This window comes from Acartia tonsa, chromosome 8, assembly GCF_053477335.1.
Source record: "Acartia tonsa isolate MP-2025a chromosome 8, ASM5347733v1, whole genome shotgun sequence".
Taxonomy (NCBI): domain Eukaryota; kingdom Metazoa; phylum Arthropoda; class Copepoda; order Calanoida; family Acartiidae; genus Acartia; species Acartia tonsa.
Window position 1 is genome coordinate 29,081,651 of NC_137267.1, and position 24,381 is coordinate 29,106,031.

General features: G+C 29.5%; 1 protein-coding gene across 1 annotated transcript in view; it reads left to right on the forward strand.

Moving 5' to 3' along the window:
• Positions 1–222: 222 nt before the first annotated feature.
• LOC145325317 (glutamate-gated chloride channel subunit beta-like) overlaps positions 223–24,381 on the forward strand; it is a 48,554-nt gene continuing 24,395 nt past the window's right edge. Inside the window, exons 1-11 of the mRNA XM_080168261.1 lie at positions 223–264; positions 516–581; positions 2,091–2,171; positions 4,412–4,480; positions 4,783–4,855; positions 5,191–5,232; positions 5,753–5,848; positions 16,386–16,437; positions 16,578–16,613; positions 19,304–19,389; positions 19,594–19,676. Of these exons, the coding sequence (XP_080024387.1) occupies positions 19,310–19,389; positions 19,594–19,676 (163 nt within the window). The 5' untranslated portion in view covers positions 223–264; positions 516–581; positions 2,091–2,171; ... (5 more) ...; positions 16,578–16,613; positions 19,304–19,309. The remainder of the gene's footprint in view (positions 265–515; positions 582–2,090; positions 2,172–4,411; positions 4,481–4,782; positions 4,856–5,190; positions 5,233–5,752; positions 5,849–16,385; positions 16,438–16,577; positions 16,614–19,303; positions 19,390–19,593; positions 19,677–24,381) is intronic.

Sequence of the window (24,381 nt, forward strand, 5' to 3'; positions counted from 1 at the left end):
TTATATAGAAGTATCAGGATGTCTATCTGTTTGGTTCTCCTATACAGTAAAGATTCTCATAGGTCTAGGGAAGGTTTATAGCTTTCTCCAGGAAATAAATCACTTTCCCTTTTTAGAAATAATTAAATTTATAAGGTTGACTAAACTCCCCTTCTCTTTCCCTCAAGTGCCTATTGATGCCTCTTGGGGCGTAGCTGCAAGTGTATAAATAAAATTGTATAACAGAAAATGTTTCAGCACAAGATATCTATGAGACAATTTCAAGTAAGTAACTAATTTTTAAATGCAAAGCTACATTATAATTCACTTTGTCTGTTCATCCTTCTGTCTGTCAGTCAGTCTATAATGCTATTTCGGAAATGTAATTTTCTCGACTGCTATTTAACATAGGCGTACTTATATTTTTTTGTGAAGATATTGATTACTAAAGAGCATCCAACATACAACTTCATTTATGACCTATAAATTTGAGACTTGAGTTTAAAAGATTATTAGAATTGTATTTTTTATTTAAGTTGCATCATCATCCAAAGAGGAATATGAAAAAAATAAATTGAACATTGGCACTTTACAATTTGCAGGTAACATTAAATGCATTACAATTAAATGGCTTCACAGCCGGCTGCAAAAAGTATTGCTGAAAAATTTGATATTTTCAATGTCTCTAAAGATACTAAAGGTAAAGGAGTGAAAGGGAAGGGGGAACGACCAACCACTTATGATTTTAGTGTTTTTTTTAAAGTAAACAAAAAAATTAATGGGGATATTTTTTCAATGGGCGTTTTCTCTTGGGGGTGAAGATACCCTCCTCAAAAAGCTTTACTGTAGAGTAGGGTTGGGCCGGATATCCGGTGTGGCCGGATATCCGGCCGGATATCCGGCCATTTTCAATATCCGACCGGATACCGGATATTGAAACTATCCGGCCGGATATCCGGCTCTATAATTTTTTATACTTTACACCAAAAATCTCTGCTTTTTAAAATCTTAATTGGCTATAATTTTCTTATTATTAAAGCTAGAAGAACATTTTTTCTGAATAAGTTTAACTTTATGTAAATTTATATAAGATTTCTGAAGAAATTTTTTTTTACTACTTTAATATCTGGTAATTTGGCCGGATATCCGGCCTATTACCGGATATCCGGCATTTGAAATCAGCCGGATTTCCGGTATCCGGTATCCGGCCAAAAAAGTATCCGGCCCAACCCTACTGTAGAGGAGTACCATATCAGTTTAACGGTTCAGGACATCCTGTTAATTTTGTGTATGGATTGAAGAAGCCAGCTCTTTCTTCGGTTTTATAGGCTTTCAAAGATTTTAGCTAAAATATGTAATTATTTGACTTTAAAATAGCCTGCAATATAAAATCTTTGGTGTGTATTATTTTTAATCCCCTAAACTGTTGAGGATAGCCGTTAGAGAATTTGGATCTACTGCAGTTCAAGATAAAATATTGCTGGTAACGAATATTGCCAAAAATCTATGAATTTTAAAGGCTGCTAGCTGCCAAACGGCTGAACGTACAGTTCATGCCCTCACACTGTTTTAAGCGGCATAAGAAGGCCTACAAATAATCTGGAATAGCCATAAATCAATAATGCATAATTATTTCGCAGTGCAGAGAAATGCGCGAAAAAGGCCTATTTTACGCGTTTTTTCTTCAGTGAAGCTTTCCCTGTGCATCATTGGATCTTGGCTATTCCAGATTATTTGTAGGCCTTCTTATACCGCTTAAAATGGTGTGCGGGTATGATTTGTACGTTCAGCCGTTTGGCAGCTAGCAGCCTTTAAAATCCATAGGTTTTTAGCAATATTCGTTACCAGCAATATTTTACCGTGAACTGCAGTAGATCCGAGAATTTATTTAAAAACTTGAAGTTTAGGGCTAGGTAGGGGCTGGTGGTATTCATATTCCTCTCTTCTACCTTAACACTGTTAACAACGTAATATATTTCCGACAATATCTATATTTTTTCCTTTTTGAAGGAAAAAAATTCGGAGACACCACAAGTTATTAATTAATTAACCATTTTATTTTTTTAAATTAATATATTTAGTTCTTAATGTAAACAAATGTAATATTTTAGGTCTAAAGAGTGGTAAACCAACAACAGTTGAATCTAATTTTACTATTTGCTGGTCTAACTTGGATGAAATAGATGAAGCAGGTTATCTTTCATATGTGTTATAGAAAAAGTTTAATTCAAAATAATGTTTTTTTCCATAAAGCAAGCCAGCACACAGCTAGCTTAAGCCAGGTACAGGTTTATCTGAGCACGCCAAAGAAACTAACTAGCAGGGGTGTTATAGGAAGGTATTGTGAGTTCATAACCACTCTTACTTAAATCGTAGCTGTACCTTCCCTACTATGATTATTTTTTAAAATACATTTTCTTGGCTGCTGGGTTTAAATTTTTCTTTCTACAAGAATTATGAAATGAATTGTTTGTTTCAGCGAGCTAGTTTACAAAGTTTAAAGAGCAAATCTAACTGTTAACTGGATATTTCAATCATGTAATCCAATACATCGATGAAAAATGATAAAAATCATATTCTTTTACTAATTATAAAATTTTAAAGTTGTAGATACTTTCAAAGTTATATAATCTACATTTAGGCTAATAAACCATCCTTATCTTTAATTTAATTGATGAAAGCAATGATAAAAGCCTGGTGAAACTGTATCAGATTGTCCCAGAATATTTTTGAGACAATTCTGAAACACCTATTCTATTTCTCATTTCTCTACTGCAAATTATATCTTTGAAGTCAAAGATAAATAAGATTATTTTAAACTTAAACATCTAAACTATAATATGTCTGAAACAAGTAAACTGAAATAATCCTCACACTAACATTCAAATATGGCATGGTCTGTGTCTAATGTGGCAAAAAAGATAAGGAGAGTAGGTAATACTGAAATAGTTTACATTGTATATTTAATTCTCAATAAACGCATGGTTAGAGCTATACTACACAACAAGAACAAACTTCTTAGTAGAAATTATAATTTGCTTTATTCAAGCCTTCTCAATTTTATTCATATGAGAGTTTATGACAGGTAATATAAGTACATGTTTACGATATGATCAGATAATTGACTCAAATTACATTGATGATTGATACCAGAACCTAATTTTTGTTTGTTGAACAAATTACTAAAGGAGGTCTCTTCTTTTTTTAAGGTGTTTTATCATTTAGAATCTGATATACTAGTTCAGATGATCTATACAGACCTGTATTTTTTAAATCTTTTAGATCTTGCAATCAAACAAATATAACAATTGCATTTTTGCTCTATTTTTTCATCTGAACAGGTATTTCTTTGCAGAATAAGATCTTCATAATTAAGCATAGCAAATAATTTAGTTAAATTACCAGTATTTTTTTGGCAGTACTTAAGATATTTCAAATTGTACTGCATGTGCCAGTTGGAAACACAGGAATGTTAGTTAATGTTAATATAGTTCACATTCATTAAATATACAGAAACTCTCAAATGATTGAACTTGAGATAGCTTGAATAAAGTGAAATATATTTTCTATTAAGAAGTTTGTTCTTGTTGTGTAGTATAGCTCTAACCATGCGTTTATTGAGAATTAAATATACTATGTAAACTATTTCAGTATCACCTACTCTCCAGACACAGACCATGCCATGTTTGAATGTTAGTGTAAGGATTATTTCAGTTTACTTGTTTCAGACATATTATAGTTTAGATGTTTAAGTTTAAAATAATCTTATTTATCTTTGACTTCAAAGATATAATTTGCAGTAGAGAAATGAAAAATAGACTAGGTATTTCAGAATTGTCTCAGAAATATTCTGGGACAATCTGATACAGATTCACCAGGCTTTTATTATTGCTTTCATCAATTAAATTAAAGATAAGGATGGTTTATTAGCCTAAATGTAGATTATATAACTTTGAAAGTATCTACTTTAAAATTCTATAATTAGTAAAAGAATATGAATTTTTATTATTTTTCATTGATGGATTGGATTATACGATTGAAATATCCAGTTAACAGTTAGATTTGTAAACTAGCTTGCTGAAACAAACAATTCATTTCATAATTATAGTAGAAAGAAAAATTTAAACCCAGCAGCCAAGAAAATGTATTTTGAAAAAAATCATAGTAGGGAAGGTACAGCTACGATTTAAGTAATAGTGGTTATTAACTCACAATACCTTCCTAGAACACCACTGCTAGTTGGTTTCTTTGGCGTGCTCAGGTAAATCTTTACCTGGCTTAAGCTAGCTGTGAGCAGCCAATACTAGATTTATATCACTAAAATACTTTCCCAAGTAAATCTTATTTATAAAATTTCAAAGTTTTGTGTTCAGGCTTGCTGTAAAAAAATTTTTAATTTCTTTCTAATTGTGTAAAACATCTCTAATATCAGGTTATCTCCAATTTACTGATTCTGACAACAATGTGTTAGGAACTATTGGATTCTATAATTATTTTGATGGTAAATACATATTTTATCCTAAAAATAAAAATTTCTTCAAAATTGTTCTTCCAGATTGAAAAAAAACTTTGCATTCAAAATTGATCTAACTACAATGGTTGAAAAATATTTAAAAATATCATCTAAATCAGCCAATAGGAAAACAGTGGAGGAACAATCTGGATATAATATTGGTTAGAAAGTGTACAGATTTTTGGTACAAATGTGCAGCAAAAATCCTCATTTTTTAATTTCAACTTTTTATTTTATTTATTTGCCTATAATTTGTAACAGCTTCATGATCGTTCTTTTTTATATTTAAGATGGGGCAATTTGGTTTTATTATATTGAGGATGACCTCACTGATCTTGAATTTAAAGAAATAAGTCTCCCAAGGTAATTTTTAAAAATTTTTACTTGTTAAGCTACTCTATTTTTCCCTTTGTTAATATGTTAGCCAGTCTGTCTGACTGTATGTCTATGTATCTGTTCTCTGTCTGATAGTATGTCTACAGCATGACTGTCTGTCTATCCGTCTAACCATAATTTATTCTTCTAATAACCTGCTTGTGGTGCTTCAGAAAACTTGATTTCCTTGACTGTTATTAGGGATAGACGGCTGATATCATTTGTGTAAATTCCTCTAAGTAAGCATCCAGTTTATACTGAATTTAATATCTAGTGAAGAATCATAAGTGTTTAATTTTCTGAATCCTTCTTTTGAAACCTAGGTATAAGTGGTACCATATTTGTTACTTCCTTGATATTGAAAGGTAAACTCTATTTTTATGACAAAATATGATATTAAATGCAATGGGTTGAAAGAATTGTTTTGACTATTGATTATAATATTTGGATCTACTGCAGTTCACGGTAAAATATTGCTGGTAATGCAATTTTCCAAAAATCTATGAATTTTAAAGGCTGCTAGCTGCCAAACGGCTGAACGTACAGATCATGCCCGCACACTGTTTTAAGCGGCATAAGAAGGCCTACAAATAATCTGGAATAGCCATAAATCAATAATGCATAATTATCTCGCAGTGCAGAGAAATGCGCAAAAAAAGACCTATTTTACGCATTTTTTCTTCAGTGAAGCTTTCCCTGTGCATCATTAGATCTTGGCTATTCCAGATTATTTGTAGGCCTTCTTATGCCGCTTAAAATGGTGTGCGGGTATGATCTGTATGTTCAGCTGTTTGATAGCTAGCAGCCTTTAAAATTCATAGATTTTTGGAAAATTGCGTTACCAGCAATATTTTACCATGAACTGCAGTAGATCCTAATATTTAGTGGCTTAATACAAGTTGCTGCAAATGGTGAAGTGTTGGAAGAAAAAGTCACAAACAGAGTGGCAAGATTAAAATCTAGAGGCCTCAATGATTGGAGGTGACTTTTTTAAAAGCAAACCTTTTCTATAATTATGGTCCATAGGGATGTTTGAATTGTCCTATTGGTTTCAAACTTTTCTGACAATTCGTGATAAGTTAGTTCAATTTAGAAAGCATACCAACTCTACTATTGTTACAAGGAAGCCTGTACATCAATTTAAAAGTGCTGTTTTTTGGAACAATGATTCCTTGAATATCAAGGAACAATATTTCAAACAAAGCATCTTTATAATTAAGTCCTATAAATGCATGTAATTATGTGTCACGAGAAAGGGGCTGTGGTGACAAGGATCCCATTCTCAAAACCTTATAGACAAGTCTTCCAATGCAGAGATGTGAAGATCAACACAGATTTTTTACAAAACTTTATTGACAGAATTTCATTAGAAAATGGCCTGCAAAAAATACTTGTGAATAGCAGAGGCATTATTAAAATTTTAGTCACTTACATAAAATCTTAGTTTTATTAAAAACTCTGTTTAGAATAAACTCACGTCATTTTGGGCTATAAAACTTTAGGTACTTTCAGATTTTTATTAATAAAACAATCTTTATTACTTGATTTTCATAAATGCTTTTATGAAAGACAATTAAATTAATAATATTTAGTCAAGATTAAATAAGTCAACATAAGGTTAAAATTTCTTTTAGTTATAAGATAGTTTAAGTTTTGTTATCAACAAAGAAATATTTAAAACCCAGGTCCTATAAGCATATAAAACAAAAACATGTAGACACATACTAGAGCTATATTTTCTCCATATCTCATATGCATCTGGTTTCGCATTTTGAAAAGTTACTTTCAGTAAACATGAAATACTTCTACGCTGAGAGGCTAAGTTATGGCTTTCAAAAAATGCAATGGCACTGACTTGATGTTCATTTCTTAGATGACTGAAATCATAAGAGTGGATGGGTGTTAATTGCGTGCTAATCCTCTGGTCAGCCATAGTGTATAAAGTTGTAGGGGGTGTAACCACACCTCTTTGAAATCTTATTTGGTGTAAATGATTGTCACCATCATCCATTTCAGCTTCAAAATTGCGTAAAAATAAAACTTTGCGTGCGTTAGTTTCAAGACGATCATACATTGTTCTGGGAGTGTTAAAAACTCTGTTCTTTGCAGCAATTTCTTCTCTAAAATTTAAATTACTTAATTTTTAATAATTAAAATAAGGATACAACAAAAATTTTAAGAAAAACTGACAAAATGTATACAAACAGAAAACTAAAAAAAGAAAATTAAGACATTATAAATTTCTAAAAATAAAAAAGAAAGAAAGAAAAAAAAATCAGTATAGTAAACATAAAAATTAAGTAATGTACCTAGCAAGATACTCCAAAGTTAAAAATCTGTAGGCAGGATTACTGGAGAAAAAAACCATCATTAAACAAGATTGGAAAATTTTGTTCCAATTCACTTTCATCTAAATCTTTTACCCCTACAGATATATCAGTATTGTTTCTGTTGCACAAAAATTGTTGCAAGTTTGAAATAAAATGTTGACTATTAATTGTGGAATTTTGAGGTACTTAAACATTCTTAGCTTGAACTACATTATTTGAAATTTCGAGGGGTGGATGAGAAAAAGGAGGAGTAGATTCAATGTTACCACCCATTTCCTTTCTTGCTCGGGCATCAGAGGAGAAAACTATTAGTTAACTTGTTGTATTTTGCACTATGCAAAAGTTCGTTTTCAACTTCAGAAGTAGCAGTTGAAAAAATTTGTGATTAGTCATCAGTATTTAGACTTGGAGTGTCATCTTAAAATAAATAAATATGATTAAAATAAGTTAAAATAATGATAAAATAAAAATAGGTAAAAACCACATCGTCTATTTTTTAATGAAAGCATGGAATTTTTTGATTATTTTTCCATGAGCTATTCCATGTTGGCGTTGATGTCGATGGACAGTGTTAGAATTCCTTCTTCCCGAAAGCCTACACTCTTCGTCCGAAAAAAGATCAGGCATTGAAGGGATACCACTCCTGAAGCTGTAGGCAGAAAACTTTACCAAAGGATTATTAAAATGAGGGTTCAATGAAGAGGCCAAATATTTATTTACAGCTTTTAAAGTTAGAGGTACTCCATTTTCCAACAAAAAAAAACAATGTCCTCATACTTTCCAACGCCTTTGAGCCAACAAAGATCGTGAAGTTTCAAAATTTTATGGATTGGACAATATTTCTTATCATCATAGGCTCGAATATCCAACACATGACCAATAGGAGAATCTTTGTCATTAACTTTAGGTCTCAGTATCAAAATATTGAAATAGTAATGGGTTTTTCTTCTTATTTTAGACCACATAAGAATTCTTATATATGTAATCAATAGATGTAGTCTGTGTAGAAATAAGTTCCCCCTTACGAGAAGCTAACCGGATTGCCAACAAAGAAACAAATTGTACATAATTATTTAAAATCCCAAAATAAATTTCCGAAAATAAAGAATGGAGACATTTAATAAAATAAGGAAGAAAATTTTAATCAATTAGGTACCCTTCTAAATAAATTCCAATTCAAATATAAAAATAAATAAATAATTTGATTTAAATTTCCAATTAAAGTTGAATTATAATACATTAATAAAGAAAATTTAATCAACTAGATACCTATTTAAATAAAATTTCCATTCATTTAAAAAAATAAATAAAATTTAAATTAGAGGGAAAATAAATAAAAAACATTCCTGTCCGAACAACTTGTTTATCATGACTGCTCAATAGACTGGCCCAAATAAACATGAATTTTTAAATCTTTACCATATCAATTTGCGGATACCTTGAAGTTGTTACCAGCTCAAAAGTAGACCTTTTAGTGAAAACTAGACCTCTCTACAATGAAAATTGATCTCGAAATTTCAATCTTAAGCTTTTTATCAAAAACTTCATATTTTCATGATTTTAACAAGAAATAATTAAAGAACTGCCAACCTAAAATAATGTAACAAGAGTTCAAATATGAAGCAATTATAAAAAGTAGGCAGAACCGCCATTCCTGCCGAATAATTCCGAAAAACTTCTAAACTTTTTTTTAAATTGATAATTTGTCTAAGAAATTGAACTAAAACAGTAGCTATTAGTCTATAGAGAAGAGAAATGATGAAAAACTCTAAAAAACATATGTTTTAAAGACATAAAATAGGAAAAAGTGTTTTTAATAAATTTCATGGCTCAACAGACATTATCGCCAATAAAGATACAATTTATTTAAATAAAAAATTAAATGAAGGTAAAAAAATAAGTAATATACTTATTCTCATATTCAACTTTTAAAATAAGGATACTAATAAAAAAATTAATATTGCAAAAAACAATTTGATTTAATTAGTTTATTATTAAACCAGGAATAAAGAGTAAGGCTTATCTTTAATTATTTTCTTCAATGATTTTGCAGTATGAATTAGCTTTCCCAAATTATTGTAATTGTACATTAATAAATTTTAATACGTACTTTCTTCATATGTTTATCCCTGGTGATTTTAATATTTTATTTCAATGTTTGTAAACAAACAGACAGAAAATTTGATGTTTTGCTTTATATCTTGTGTAAAGCTTTCATAATTTAGGGAAGAAAAGGTGAATATAAATATGCATTTGTCAAAATAGCGATAGATTTTTTCTTAAAATTAATTATAGGGCTAAAATCTACAAACAATACATAACCTATTTTTACATTCCACACATTGAAAAGCGAATTAGACCTTCATTTGGGCCACACTACTGCTCAACGAAGAATTAAAAATAGAATGACCAAATAATTTCAAAATATTGAATTTTATAGCATTTCTCTGGAATGAATTTACAACTAAAACAGCTTCATAATTTTATAAACCACGTAAATAGGCTTCCAAGATTGGACATTCAAATGAAATAGTAGAGCAGTAATTCATATGATGCAATTTTTTTTACAGTAGATAATTACAAGGTTATGGTAGAAACTTTCTAATGACGCCAATTTTTAAGATAATTTGCATAACCATGGAGAAGTTAAGTAGAAGCAGGTAGAGAAACTTTCAATCCACAATGTTGAATAAAAGCAAAATAAGCCATCCAAGCAGTTTTATAACTATTCCAGGTTGATATAGTCAGATGTAGATTAATAAAATTGATTAAAAATAAAGGTAAAGCAGGAATGTATTTACTTATATCATATTTTGCACCATATTTAGAAATGATACCTTGATCCATAGGCACAGTCCCAGAAAAAGGTTTGTTGGGAGGTGGACAAGGAAGAACATTCATCAATTTTTGGTCTTTGGATTTTTGATAAAATCAGATGACTCTTGGTAAGATGCATTGTGATGAATTCTGAACCTCAGCATCAGCGCAGGAAAAATAGATTTTACTGTAACCCTGTAGGCATCAAGAGAAAATTCGATGTTAGAGAAAACCACTGGTGAACAGGGATACAAACTTGCAACATCAGCACAATCATCAAATTTATCTGTCATTATCATAGTCGCAACACTCCTTGTATAAATAATCATGCCCATAACCATCATGAGAATTTAGTCTTGTATCATTAATCAGAAAATCATCAGCAGGAACTGCTTTAGGTATGAGATTAAAACCAGTGGGTTTTAACTTGCTAACTACCACCTCAATACAAACAGAAACATTGTGACTGTCTTCTATTTGATTTAAGAGGGCAATGTAAGCATCCGACACAAGTAGGGTATCAAGTTCCATGGAGGTCAATCTACCAGCAATCAATTTCTTTATAGAAACCCATTTAAAATCCAAAGTATTATCCTTAAATAATTTAGACATAAATTTTGGGAAAAAGAATATAAAGGTATTAAAAAAGAAAATTTAAAAGAAAAAAAATTACAGAAAATAAAATCAATAAAAGATTATTATAAAAGAAGATAAACTATTGAAAAATTAAAGAAAAAGGAAAGTTTATCAAATTTTAAAAGAAAAATAGAGATTAATTTAAAGAGAGATTAAAATAGAGTAATAATTTGCCCAAAATTTATTCTAACCTCAACAACTCATCAGGTCTAACTTGGTATCCAACATGGAAAAAACGGAATTCCAAATTTTTTTTTGCTCTAGTGGCATGCACAGGAAAGTTGCGATAAAACCCAGTTCGGCATGGTTATAAAAGCCCAATGGGCGCAGGGACCCGTATTTGGGCAGTTTCAGCCGGCATTAAAACCCGTTTGTTTCTAAATACCTGGTTTTTTGACCCCAAAAATTAAAAATGTAATTTTTGAACGCCCAAATTGAACGAATTCACATATGTATGTACTTGCCAATAAACTTTAGATTTCACAAAAAAAATCACCGACTTTACTATAAAAACAAATAAGTTAGAAGGGGTATTTTGAATTCACCTCGTTTTTCTTGATTTTCCAATTTTGTTGAGCTATACCGGCATATAGAAGTAAGCAAAACTGCCAGCTCCAGGGGGAAACGACAACCAGGGTAGTAGAGGGGGGATTCATACTGAGAATGATGCAATTATGAAACTGGAAACCGGTTATTTTTGCGATTTTCTGGAACTGGGCGATAAAAACCGGTTCAGCACTAATGGGTTAATGTAAACTTAGAATTAAACACACTAAAAATTAAAAAGAAACTAAAATTTGATTAGAAGTATTTAGAAGTAATATTAATATTTAGGAGGATGGGAATTTTAACTTTTAAGTTAATATAATTTCAAAATCGATTAAAATCTTCTAGATTAAAACCTAAATCTAATCATATTGAAAAAACTATAATTTTTAAAGAAAAAGTGAAATTTTAATCAAAAATTCAAATAAAACTTACATAATAAAAATTTGTGTGTTTGATTTAAACCTTTAAAGATTTTTTCAACATAATTCATCGTTTTATAACATAAAATATATTTCATAATTTATATTTCTTTTTCTACCATTTCTAAATTAAAGTAAATAAAATTACCTGCTAGTTGGATGTGACATTTTCCGAGAAAACACATAAAATTTCTGAAAAATTAAATAATAAATAAGTGAAAAATTTATAGAAATCAACAATATTAAAATACATAAATGATAAATAACAAATATTTCTTTAGACAATTGTGAATGGATTATATTTCATTGATAAACTGATTTCCCTGCTACTTTCCCTCGAGCTTCTACATCACCACGTGGTGCCAGCCGAAGCCGTGTAATGGCATAAAAAACAATGCCGCAATTCATTTTCATCTCAAATGTCGACAACCTCACTCATACAATAGTGGATAATTAGTTTGGAGTTTTAGATTTGATAAACACAATTTAGATAGAGGTTGATTCTTAAAAAACTTTTACTCACTAAATTCAATTTGCCCAACTAAAATCAGTGGGGCAAATAAAAAATTTGGTAATATTGATTCTTAAAAAACTTTTGCCCCACTGCACTGCACTAAAAATAGTGTGGCACACTGTTTTTTTAGTGGGGGTAGTTTTGCCCCACTGAAAGCCAAAATCCCCACTCTGTTTTAAAATTTGAGAGATTTTTTAGGTCTAACTTTTGTTTGAAATTGAGCGCGGCATTTGAGCTTTTCAAATAGTTGACTGAGATAGGCATTAATTATTTTAATTATTAACTAATAATTATAATAATTTAATTATTATAATTATTATCCAACAATTAATTAATTGTTATCTAATAATTAGTTAATTATTATAATAACTATCTAATAATGAAAATTAACTCTCGAACCTAAAGTACTTTCCCTTTAGATTACATTACGTTTTTTTATGCCGTGCATGTAATTTCTCATTTAAGCACACACACACATAATCACTCTCTCCGTGTCTTATTTACCTCACACCCTTTTTAACGAAAACTTATTTGATAATGGACAAAATAAAGTTATATCTCCCGGTCATATGCCGTCATGCGTCAGGTTGGAAGGGTTATGCAAATTTCAAAGATGGAAAAAAATTATCTTTATATTATAGCAAATTAAATAATCTTGCAAGCATTTTTTATCTTACTAGAAGCTTCGCCCCTAGCCTCTGGGGGCTTTGCCCCAAGAGGTTTGATTAACATATTTTTGTGTTATTTATATTTTAAAAGAAAAAGTAAAAAAAAAGATTTGGGGGGTTTGTGGGTGTCCCACTCCCTACGAAAATAGCTTAAAACCATCACAAGATAAGTAGGTATATTCTCTGAAGAGTAGAGCCAAATCGGTTCAGTGGTTACTGAGATCTTAAGCTTCAGACAGACAGAAAGACATTGTACTACTTTAAATTATAGATCAAGAAAATTAGTTAATCAAAAACTGATATCTGAAATTTGCGTCACCCCTCCAATATGACGCAAGCCCGCTACGAACGGCGAGACGTGGCATTATTTGGTCCTATATCAACCTATTCAACCCAAATTACGATGAAGGAAGATCTCGATCATAACTATTTTCGGATGTCTTCAAACTAGAATCACCCCCTCTCTTTCTGCATTCCCTTTGAACTGGATGGTTCTGGATTATCTATTCCAAAACTTGTTAACGATAAGGTGTTTATACAAGTGCGCTAATGTTTTTTTTTTAAATTGTTAAAAAATGACATCTGTTTGGTTTTCCTTTGCAATTAAGCTTTTTTTTAGGTACAGGGAAGGTTTTTAACTATTTTGGGAGAGCGTATCTCCACCCTCCCAATTTAAAATCACACCCCCAAATTTTTTTTCTGAATATTTCTTATTAAAACTCAGTTAAAAAGTAGAAGGGCGGTTGACTTATCCCCCTCCCACCTTAAGAACACCTAGAGGCTTCTTGGGGGCGTCCGTTGCCCCTAGTCTTTCTTAAAATAAAAGCTATATCTTGCATTTTTTTTCAATTAGGTGTTTGATCACGAATTTCATATGGTAAAAATATTTTTCTTATTCAATTGTTATACTAATAAGATAAAAGTTATGCTTGAAAATTGTTTTGATAGCTATTATTATATGTTGCATTTTTAGATAAACATGAGAATTGCGTTCAGAATTTGCGTCAGAATTGGCGTCATTTGCGTCATTTCAATTTTCAGATTTTTATTACCCGTCATCCAAATTTCGCAACAAAATTATCTATCTATTTCTATTGTTGCTATGGGGTATAGTATTATTTCTCAGGGGTAAATAATTTTTGGGTTGCCAGAAATATTTGGACTTTTTATTATTTCAAGAAAGAATAAATATGAATATAAGTAGAATGCAATAGAGGAAACTTCTCAGATTAGGAGTTAGACCTAACCATATATGCTAAAACTAGCAGCTACACCCCTAGAGGCCTCTAGTGGCACTTTAAATGTTTTTTTATATAAAACATAAGTAGAATGCAATAGAGGGACCTTCTTAGATTAAGAGTTAGACTTAACCCTATATGTAAAAATAACAACTCTCTCTCCCAGGCCCCTAGCTTCAAAAGGGTAAAGCAAAAAAAAGGTTATTACCACCCCAAGACTTAAATCTAAAAATAAAATAGCCTAAAACCATAATAGCGCCTTTTAGGTTTATCTAAAGAAGAAAACTCAATTAGTTCAGTAGTTATTGAGATCTTGAGACCGAACACTCAGTGGCATGCATAATAATTTGTCTACAGGTGAGGGAAGGGGGGGGGGGGCATTTGGACAAATCTATATTTTTTGTTAAATCTACAGATTTTTAGATAAGGGCGTTTAGCCAAGTATGTTAAAAAAATAGCACATTAAAAATGTTTATAATTATAAAAAAAGGGGGGGGGGGTTAATGCAACCATCTTGTTATCAATGTGCAATGGCACTTAAAATCCGAATTTATGAAACTTAGTATGAGTAATACTTGGTAGGTCTATTTTCCCAAAATCAAACAAAAAGTTGGAAAAGTAACAGCTAAAGGCTCAGCCGTTTGGCCACTTTTTGGTTAATTTTAGGGCAAATCTATCATAAATTATGTAGGAAACAACTTTTTGAAACATTATTTTGCATACAATAAAGTAAAATGATACAAAAACCAATTGGTAGATTTCTAGTACTATCAGCTACTGGCTAGAACCATTTGGAGCAGCAAAGAGTATTATGTGGAGATAGGTTTTGTGACGAATTTGCCCTGAAAATAGCCAAAAAACTAAACACTAATATAATGAATCTTCACCTTCTTATAGTTGAAAAATTGGTAGCCCCTGATCAATCTGAGGTAGAGATTGTGTGTGTGTGTGTGTGTGTGTGTGTATAAAGAGAGTTTTTTGGGGGATGTGTGTTAAAATGTGTAGGGTCAATCCCGTTTTTAGGCAAAAGATCGCACTGTGTAATATACCTAAAATAAATACGTATAATGTTGTGATTTTTTTCTAAAATAGAGAAATTGTGAGTTTGACATACGCGTAGAATAATATGATAATTTAGCAGTAAAAAAAATTGACAATTCAACCGTTATATGCAACAGGGGGTGCCAAATTTTATTTTTTATTTGAATTTGAATTTTTATTTTTTTGTCTTTGTTGGTATTTGGTTTTTTTAGACATATTTTTTATGCTTAATTTAAATGTTTGAAAAATTGAATAATCTTTGAATTAAAAAAAATATACCATATTTATTTGTGGCTATTTCCCCCACTCTTTTACCCCATTGAATTGCCTCACTGTTTATCCCCAAAAAAAAAAATTTTAAGCGAAGCTTTTCTATAATTAGGGTCGGTCCGTTCATCCATCCGTCCGTCCGTCCGTCCGTCACAAATGGATAGCTTTTTTCGTTCATTTAAACAGGTTAGAATTGTCCTATCAATTCCAAATTTGCATGATGATTCCTGTAGTAGTTAGGTACAATTTAGAAAGCGTAGCAACTCTATAATCATTACAAGAATGTCCGTACGTCCATTTAAACATGTTGATTTTTTTACTTTTTAACAACAAATTTTTATGTGATCTAATCATCCAATTGATCTGATTTTTGATATGTTGATTCCTGGGACAACAAAGTATAATGTTATAAGCGAAGCAACTCTATAATCAAGTCCTAAAAATGTAAGAATGTCCATAAACATTATTCTGTATCAAGCAGTTTTTCAACAAATTTACTCACAATTTTGCTTCGACTCTTATACATTTATATTCTGATTATTCATTCTGACACTATGCAAGTGTAAATATCCATTTGTCCTACCGTTTCAGTGCTTCGCTTTTATGGATGTTGTCATCCTTGTTTAAATGGAAATCACATTTAACCCATTTAATGGGGCAAAAAAATGGGGGAAACAAAGGGGCAATTTAGTGGGTCAAAAGAGTGGGGCAAATTGAGTGGGGCAAAGTTTTTTAAGAATCCACCTCAGAAAACTTATCTTGACATTATGTCCTTTAATATGTATATAGAATTTTTTTATACTTATATACATATAATATTCTGTTTATTGAGTTCTGACAATCTGCAAGTATTAATGTTAAAATTTACTCGCAAGTTCCATTTTCCAACCTCCTTCAGACTTTTTCACAGATTTGCTAAAGTTCAAAGATAGTTTTTAGATTTTTTGTCTATGTAGCAATTTTCTACTGCTGACAAAAGTAATGAAATTTTAATTTTAAAAAAGTGTGCACTTATAAATTGATTTAATATATTAAGAAATTGTTTGACCTATGGAAGAAGGTATAACGGATTTACCTACCCAGTACTGGTAAAAGCTTTTACTCAACATATGATAAATTTTAGAAAAGAAATTTAATTGAACACTGTAATCAAACAAAGGAAAAATATCAAGCAAAAGAGTCTTTTTATATTGGTTCTAAAAAGTTGATATCAATAATTTTTATTTAGGGACTTATTACTAATCTCAACATATATAATAACAAGGTAATGCTAGTTTTATTTATGTTGAGTTTATCATTCATAACAATTTTATTGGTTTGATCACTTAAAGGGAGTGTAAACGTAAAAATTTCTCATCTCATTATCAAATCTTAACATTTTCTAAGCCCATTTCACTACATTGATCAACCAAAAATGCCCTATTAACAAAAATATGCAGGAATAATGCCTTGATTTTATGGTATTTTTTGAGGGAAAAAGGAAAAAACAGGAAAATCTGAACGTTTTTCTTTCTTATAATGTTTGTAGGGATATTTAACTTGTCATTTATATGTAGTTGAAACAATGTAAATACTGTTAAGGATTTATTTTATGATATAAAATTGCCAATTAGTTTTTTAATAACGTAGTTTGTATTATTGACAAAAAAATACCTCACTTTCTACAAAGGGTTGAATCTCAGAAGTTATTCAAAATAATAATATCCTTTTTTATTGTGTTGGACAATAAATAGCCCACTTATAAGAATTAGTTTACACTTTTATCAGACTGTTTATTAAGAAATATTGCACCTTTATTATTTACAAATTTGTAATTAAAGGTGGGGGAGAGATGGGCCAACTAAAGTTACTTGGATACTAATAAAAAAAGACCTGTTTCTAGCTTTGTTATTGTATTTGTTTTTCAATAAAAAATATTGCTTATTTTATCAATTTCTAAGTAACTATACATTTGTTTAAAGGGCGAATATAGGTCCGATATGATATGAGCTTATATCAAAGGTGCCATTACATACTTTTAGAATATCTATGCCAAATTTAAAAATCCAAAAAAATTTTAAGTAGACTTTGCAATTTTCTGTTTTAATTGAACATATAATAAATGAGATTGCCGACAAAATCGTTTATTTTAGCCCTTTACAAGACTTTTTTTTTGACTATTTTGCTTAAGTTTGATTGACTATTACATTGGCACGCACCTTAAAAGATAATTTAAATGTTTATTATTTTAGATTATATACTAGTTTATTTAATTTTTTAAAAAGCATAAAAATAATTTGCGTAGAAAGGGCGTCAGGAGTATTGACAGGGTAAATAATACGTCTTAAAGTTTATTTTCTGTACAGAGATCTTTGATTAATTCATGATGATATAAACAACCCTGTGTACGCATTTTCAACACACACACACACACGGCCACAAAAAAACAGGGATTTGAAATCATTCTTCCTCCAAGAAAATTTTATCGATTATTTTTTTTTACTTTTTACATTATTTGATGTTTTTTTAAACTTTTAAATAATTTACTTTATGAAGGTAGAAGGAGGGTATATTTACCCCTGATTAATTGGTTTCCACGTTATTACGACTATCATTTAACGAAAGCTTTTTAATTCAACCTTGCCACGAAGCCTTGTGTGATGCTAGGGTGTTTGAGTTCTTAGGGAACCACACTAATTGCAAAATATTTTTTTCGAGATTGACGGGTTTTAAGCTATAAACAGACTTATACAATTGAATATGTCAATATTTTTATACCTATATTCGCCCTTTAAAGCAAGGATTATGTTAAAAGTCAGCTTAATTGTTAGGAAAAATAGAGAAATGTCAAAAAGTTTAGTTTTAGCTATAACAGGAAAAAAAGACAATTAACTGCACATTTTATATAGTCCGGAAATTTTTCCCCAATCTTGGACATAGTAAAAATCGGCGGAAAAAGCCGTTTTTTAAGGAAACAAGAGACAGTTCTGCCCTATCTTTGAGATTATATGAATGAGATTTTGTTAAGGTTTGATAATCTGATGAGAAATTTTCTCATTTACAGTCCCTTTAAACATTCACTGCTTGAAGTGAAGTAATCTCCAAAATAACAAATTATATGCAATTTATTTGTAAGTCCATACGATTTTTGAATATTCTCTGAAATTAATTCAGTATTCTGTTACAGCAAGCTGAGTGTATCTTTCAGTGTTTTGAGAAATAGTATAGTTCCCTGTACAAAAGTGGACGACAAATGTTTGGACGAACAATATTAGAAGGGATTATGCATTCAATCAGAGTACTTGGGTCCAAAAGTTTTTGATTTGCCCTTTTTTTACTTTTACCAGCATATTTTTTAGAAAACTAGCAGCTTCGCCTCTAGCCTCTAGGGGTTTTTTTCCTGAAGGTTCAGGGGAGAATTTAAAAAATTTAGTTTACATTTTTTTTAGATATTTTCTATATTTTATAACATTTTATAACTCTTTATAACTTTTTATATTTATCTATATTGATTTATATTATTTAAAACCTTTGAATTTTTTCTTTTTTTATTGTTAATTAACATTTCTTTGACATTAGCCTTTTTGGGGATTCGCCCCTACAGGAGAAGGAAAGTTTCACAATCTTTTTGAATTTAATAAAACAAAGTTTAAAAGAAGAAAAATAATTGAAAATATTAAAAAATATAAATAAATATAAAAAGTATAAAAAAATATAAAAAGATATCAAAATTTTTTAAAATATATAAAACATAAAAAAACATTAAAATAAGAAAAAAATATGAAAACATTTTTTTTTTTTTGGGGGGGGGGGGGTTGGGGGTGTCCTACCCCCCAAGAAAATAGCTTAAAACCACCACAGGACCAATAGGTATATACCCTGAAGAGAAGAATCCAATCAGTTCAGTGGTTACCGAGATCTTAAGCTTCAGACAGACGGATGGACAGACAGACATCATTCTACTTTGTATTATAGATAGACATGAAGAAATGGACTATGTCCCCATGCAACTTTAGCGTTGCTGCTGACTTGTCTTGGGATGATATGAATTTCTCAATAAAGTAAGACTTTTCAATTCAAATATAATTCCTAGTAATACAAGCATAATAGTCATGAGTGTGAAAAAAAGTAAAAATATAAACAAAGAAAATCCTTAAAGTATATGCAATCAAATAATTATTTATGCTGTAAAATAAATAGTAAAAAAAGATTTTACCTTTACTAAAATTTTTATAATTAAATAATAAATATGTTTTTTTTTATAGTGACCCTGCTAAAGTAAAGAAAACTGATAAATATAGAGATATTTACTGCAAACAGGATGTTGAGCTTTACTATCCATTTTCAGGTAAATATAAATATTCTGATTAAAATGAAAGAAAATAAAATTACATTTTAATGACCCAAGCACACAGGTAAAATATTTATCTTTATATTTGTTTTATGGCACAAAATAAAAATATAAAACAGATTATAAATTCCTAGTTTGGTTTGACACTAGGTGTAACTTCTGTTTTCCTGAAAATAGTTAACATTAGAACAGTCCTTTCTTGTGAAATAGATTAAGAAATTGAGCTAAAAGAGTTTATTCAGTTTAAGACGGGTGCTGCCACTTTCACCACTAGCAAAAATACAACCACTGTGTTTTTGACAAAAAGTGGGTGTGTTCTTGTCAATTCCGTTTTTAGCTGTATTTTTAGCAATATTTATTTATCCACTATCAAAATCACACCTTTACTACTGTCATAAAAAGAGTTTTAATGGCATTTTCACACCCATGAAATTCAATGAGGCTGTCAAATTCACAGTTTTGATGACAAAAATACACCTAAATATTTTTACATTAATAAAAGCATTTTATTTTTAACCAAGTTGTAATGACTTATAACTATTAATGCTTATAGTTAAATTAATCTACACAACAATAATTCTAAACTTATCAAAAGAAGGTAACAGACAAATATTGAATACTAGGTGAACTAATTTTTAGAAAAATATTGTTGTTAAGTAACAGATTTATTAAATATTCAATACAATTAGAAGATTGAATCCATTTTTTTGAAGCAAAAATACAATATATAATATATCTAATAAACATAATGTTTTATTCCATTTTTTCCTCTCTTGGTAATCATATCAATGCTTAAATGATTTTTGTAATCTACCATTCCATTTTTGCCTCTCTTGGTAATGATACCATTAATGCCAATACGATTTTTGTAATGTACCATTCCACTTTTAAGCAAGGCGAAACTGGAATGGTGGTTTACTCTTTTGACATTGACATAATAGAAATCATACATACTATTTTTAAATTATGTTGGTTGTAAAAATGCTTAAGATATTAAACTGTTTTTAACCTATTTTTGAATGGGGGGTCAAAAATATACTAGGACACCTATAGAATCAGACTGCAGAGCCCAAATTTGAATTAAGTCCCCAATAAACTTTTTTTGGGGGATTTAAAAATTAATTTTTAGTGTTGCTGTAATCATATTGACCGGAGCAAAAGCTCTTTTTTTACTTCGGGTAATATTGTGGCTTACAGAACATTTTTATATAATTCACTTTATATTGATACAATAAAAAAACATTACTCTGTTCATTGGAAATAATTTTTTTTTGCAAAACAATTAATTTCATTGAAAAATCTAACATTTACAATAAAACAAATAATTCTGAAATCTAACCAATAAGAAGACTTGTTTTATTTCAATTCCTAACAATTCAAAAAAAGAGTGTTTTCACAAAGTGACTTATTTCCAATGTAGTTAAATAATTTTTATTTAATTAAAATGAAAAGAATGAAAACCATACACATAAAAGATACATTCTTTTTAAAATTATTTTAAAAAATAATATTGAATAATCTTATTTTATAACGCATTTGTATATGTGACAAAAATAAATTTGTTGTTTTGCATAAACATTTGTTGTCATTTAACCCTTTACAGCCATTTTTTATGTTTTTAAAATAAGTGAGAGAACACAAACATGTTAATGTTAATTCGTTGATATATTATAAAGAATTAACTTTTTAGTGAATTTTTATAGTAAAATCATAAGGCATAATTTTACTCTATACCAGAATACAATATTTATGAAGCAAAACACTCTAAAAGCTACGAATTTTACCCAAATAAAAAAAAAACCTTTTGCTTTGGTCAAAATGATCATGGCAACAGTAAAAATTAATATTTAAATCCCCCCAAAAAAGTTTATTGGGGATTTTATTCAAATTTAGGCTCTGCAGTCTGATTCTACTGGTGTCATAGTATATTTTTTATATACGTTTTGAAAATAGGTTAAAAACAGTTTAATAAATTATGTATAATTATGAAAAAATTTATGTAAAATTGAAAAAATCATATCGGCCATTATGATATCATTACAAAGATAGTGGAAAAATGGAATTATACATTAGCTTATTTATAGGGACAAAACCATTCTCATATATTATATTTCTGCTTTTATAAACATGATTTCAACTGTAAATATAATGGATAAATAAGTATAAATGTAATAGATGTATTTTTGTCAATAAGTAGGTGTATAATTGACAAATCATAAAATAAATGGATGTATTTTTGTCAATATGTAGGTGTATAATTGACAGCAAAGTGAATATGACAGTGCAATAACTGTATTTTTGTCATACCCCCTAAAAATGCAGGTGTGAATTTGAAAGTAAAACTGTGTTTATGACAGTTTTATCAATGTTTTTTTTTGCTAGTGGTAAATCTTCCATGTTTAAGAGTAGCACCTTTCTTTTGCAATTTTATACAGACCATATAGGTGTGTTGACTGTATTTACTGTAAGGCCTGGATTTAAAAGTACAATTAAAAGTTCTTGTTAAAAAGAAAATTAATGTACAAAAAAGGATTTAAATTACTTAGATATAAACTACAACATTATAAAAACAACTAGAAATACTAAAACTATTTAACTGTTAACCGATTTTTAAAGATTTTAACTGTTGCCAAATTTAACTTCTAAAATGAATTTACTTTAGATTGAACTCTAAATATTTTAAACTGTTTTTAACCTATTTTTGTAAGGTGTATCAAACATATACTCTGACACCTGTAGAATCATACTGCAAAGCTAAAAATTAGAATAGCCCACATCGATTTTTATTAGGATTTTAAAGTTTATTTTTTAGTATGGATTAAATAAATTTTACTGAATCGTGATGTGTTTTTCCTTTGTGGATAAAATTCTCAGCTTTTAGAGTGTTTTGCTAAGTTGGTCTTTTGATTTCATAAATAAAAAATAATTAAAAATTAATTCTGTACAATATATCAATGAATTAACATAAAAACACATAAAAGTCGGCTGTATAGGGCTAAATTTGTAAAATGATAATACATATATTATGCAACAAATTTATCTTTATCACATTTACAAATATGATATAAAATAAGATTATTCAAACTTATTTTTAAAAATATTTTTAAAAAGTATATATGTTTAATGTGTATAGTTTTCATTCTTTTCATTTTTATTAGATGAAAATTATTCTATCATATTGGAAAACAGCTGAATATTAATCAAAACAAACAAGCCATTGAACATTGTGATTTTATGAATTTTCAATTAAAGGGCGAATATAGGTTGAATATGATATGGGCTTAAAATTTATGTGCAATTCTATACTTTTAGAATATCCATGCCAAATTTTAAAAATCAAAAAAACCTTAAATAAATTGCAATTTTTGTGTTCACTTCAACAAATAAAAAATCAGATGAACAACAAAATCGGCTTTTTTATCCTTTATAAGACTTTTTTTTGACCATTACATTGGCACACATCTTAAATGATAATTTAAATGTTGAGCTTTTTAGATTATATACTATTTTATTCAATTTTTAAAAAGGGTAAAAATGATTTGCGTATTTGTGCGTCAGGAGTATTGACTAGGGTAAATGATACGTTTTAAAGTTTTTTTTCTGTACAAAGATCATTTATTAATTCTGGATGATATAAATACCTGTACCTGGCTTGAGCTAGCTGTGCTATGTATTGTTATTATTCTTAATTGTTTTGTTAATTTTGTGTAATTGACATGTAAATATATAATTAATTTTAAAAACATTTTTACATATTATTTTTTTATTCAAAATGAAAGGTTAGTTTGCTTTGTCTCAGTCTGTATTATATTTTTTTCTAAATATATGTTGCCTTACTCTTTACACTACGCCCCTAGCCTCTAGGGTCTGTGATTCGAATAGGCAGAGATTGGCTACAAAAATAACTTTAAATCATTTCAAGACTTAAATCTAAAATTAGAATGGCCTGAAACCATTACTGGACCTATTTTAAGATTCTCTCAAAGAGAGAACGTAATCGGTTTAATAGTTATGGAATATATTAAGCTTCACACAACAAACCCATAATGCATTATATAGAACTAGTTGCTAGGAGGTGGAAGACAAATAGCCTAAAACCATACCGAGACCTATGTAAGACTTTTCTGTAAAGGATGACCATATCGGTTCAAGGGTTAGCAAGATCCTACAGACAAAAAATTACAAATTTTTATAATAGGATAGTAAATAGGCTTTTATTTAATCAAATGATGATGATATCTTTTGAATGATGATGTTTTTTTGCATGCCCATTTTCCTTTTTAAAATTCTAAAATTTGTAGGTAAATCATAAGCCTAGTTCACAAAATACATAGGTCAACCTCTGGAAATTTTAGGTCGACCTAAGGAAGCTTTAGGTTGACTGATTTTATAAAGGCATTTGTTAGTTGTACTTGTTTAGGTTGACCTACAGAATAAATCGGTCGACCTCTAAAAATTGTTTGTGAACTAGGCAATAGATCCTGGTTGTGATAAGCTGTTCCTCTGAGTTTCCACCAAAGAAGTTTAAACAAATCAGAATCAGCAATGATTTTGTACAATATTTTTATTGTAGTATTGACAAGTAAATCACTTCTAGAAACCAAGCATATGGACGACTGGTAAAATTATTTCATTACTGAAACCAGGGAAACTTGACAATCTGTCCTGTCTCACTTCTTTTTCCTGCCTGCATGATTTATCC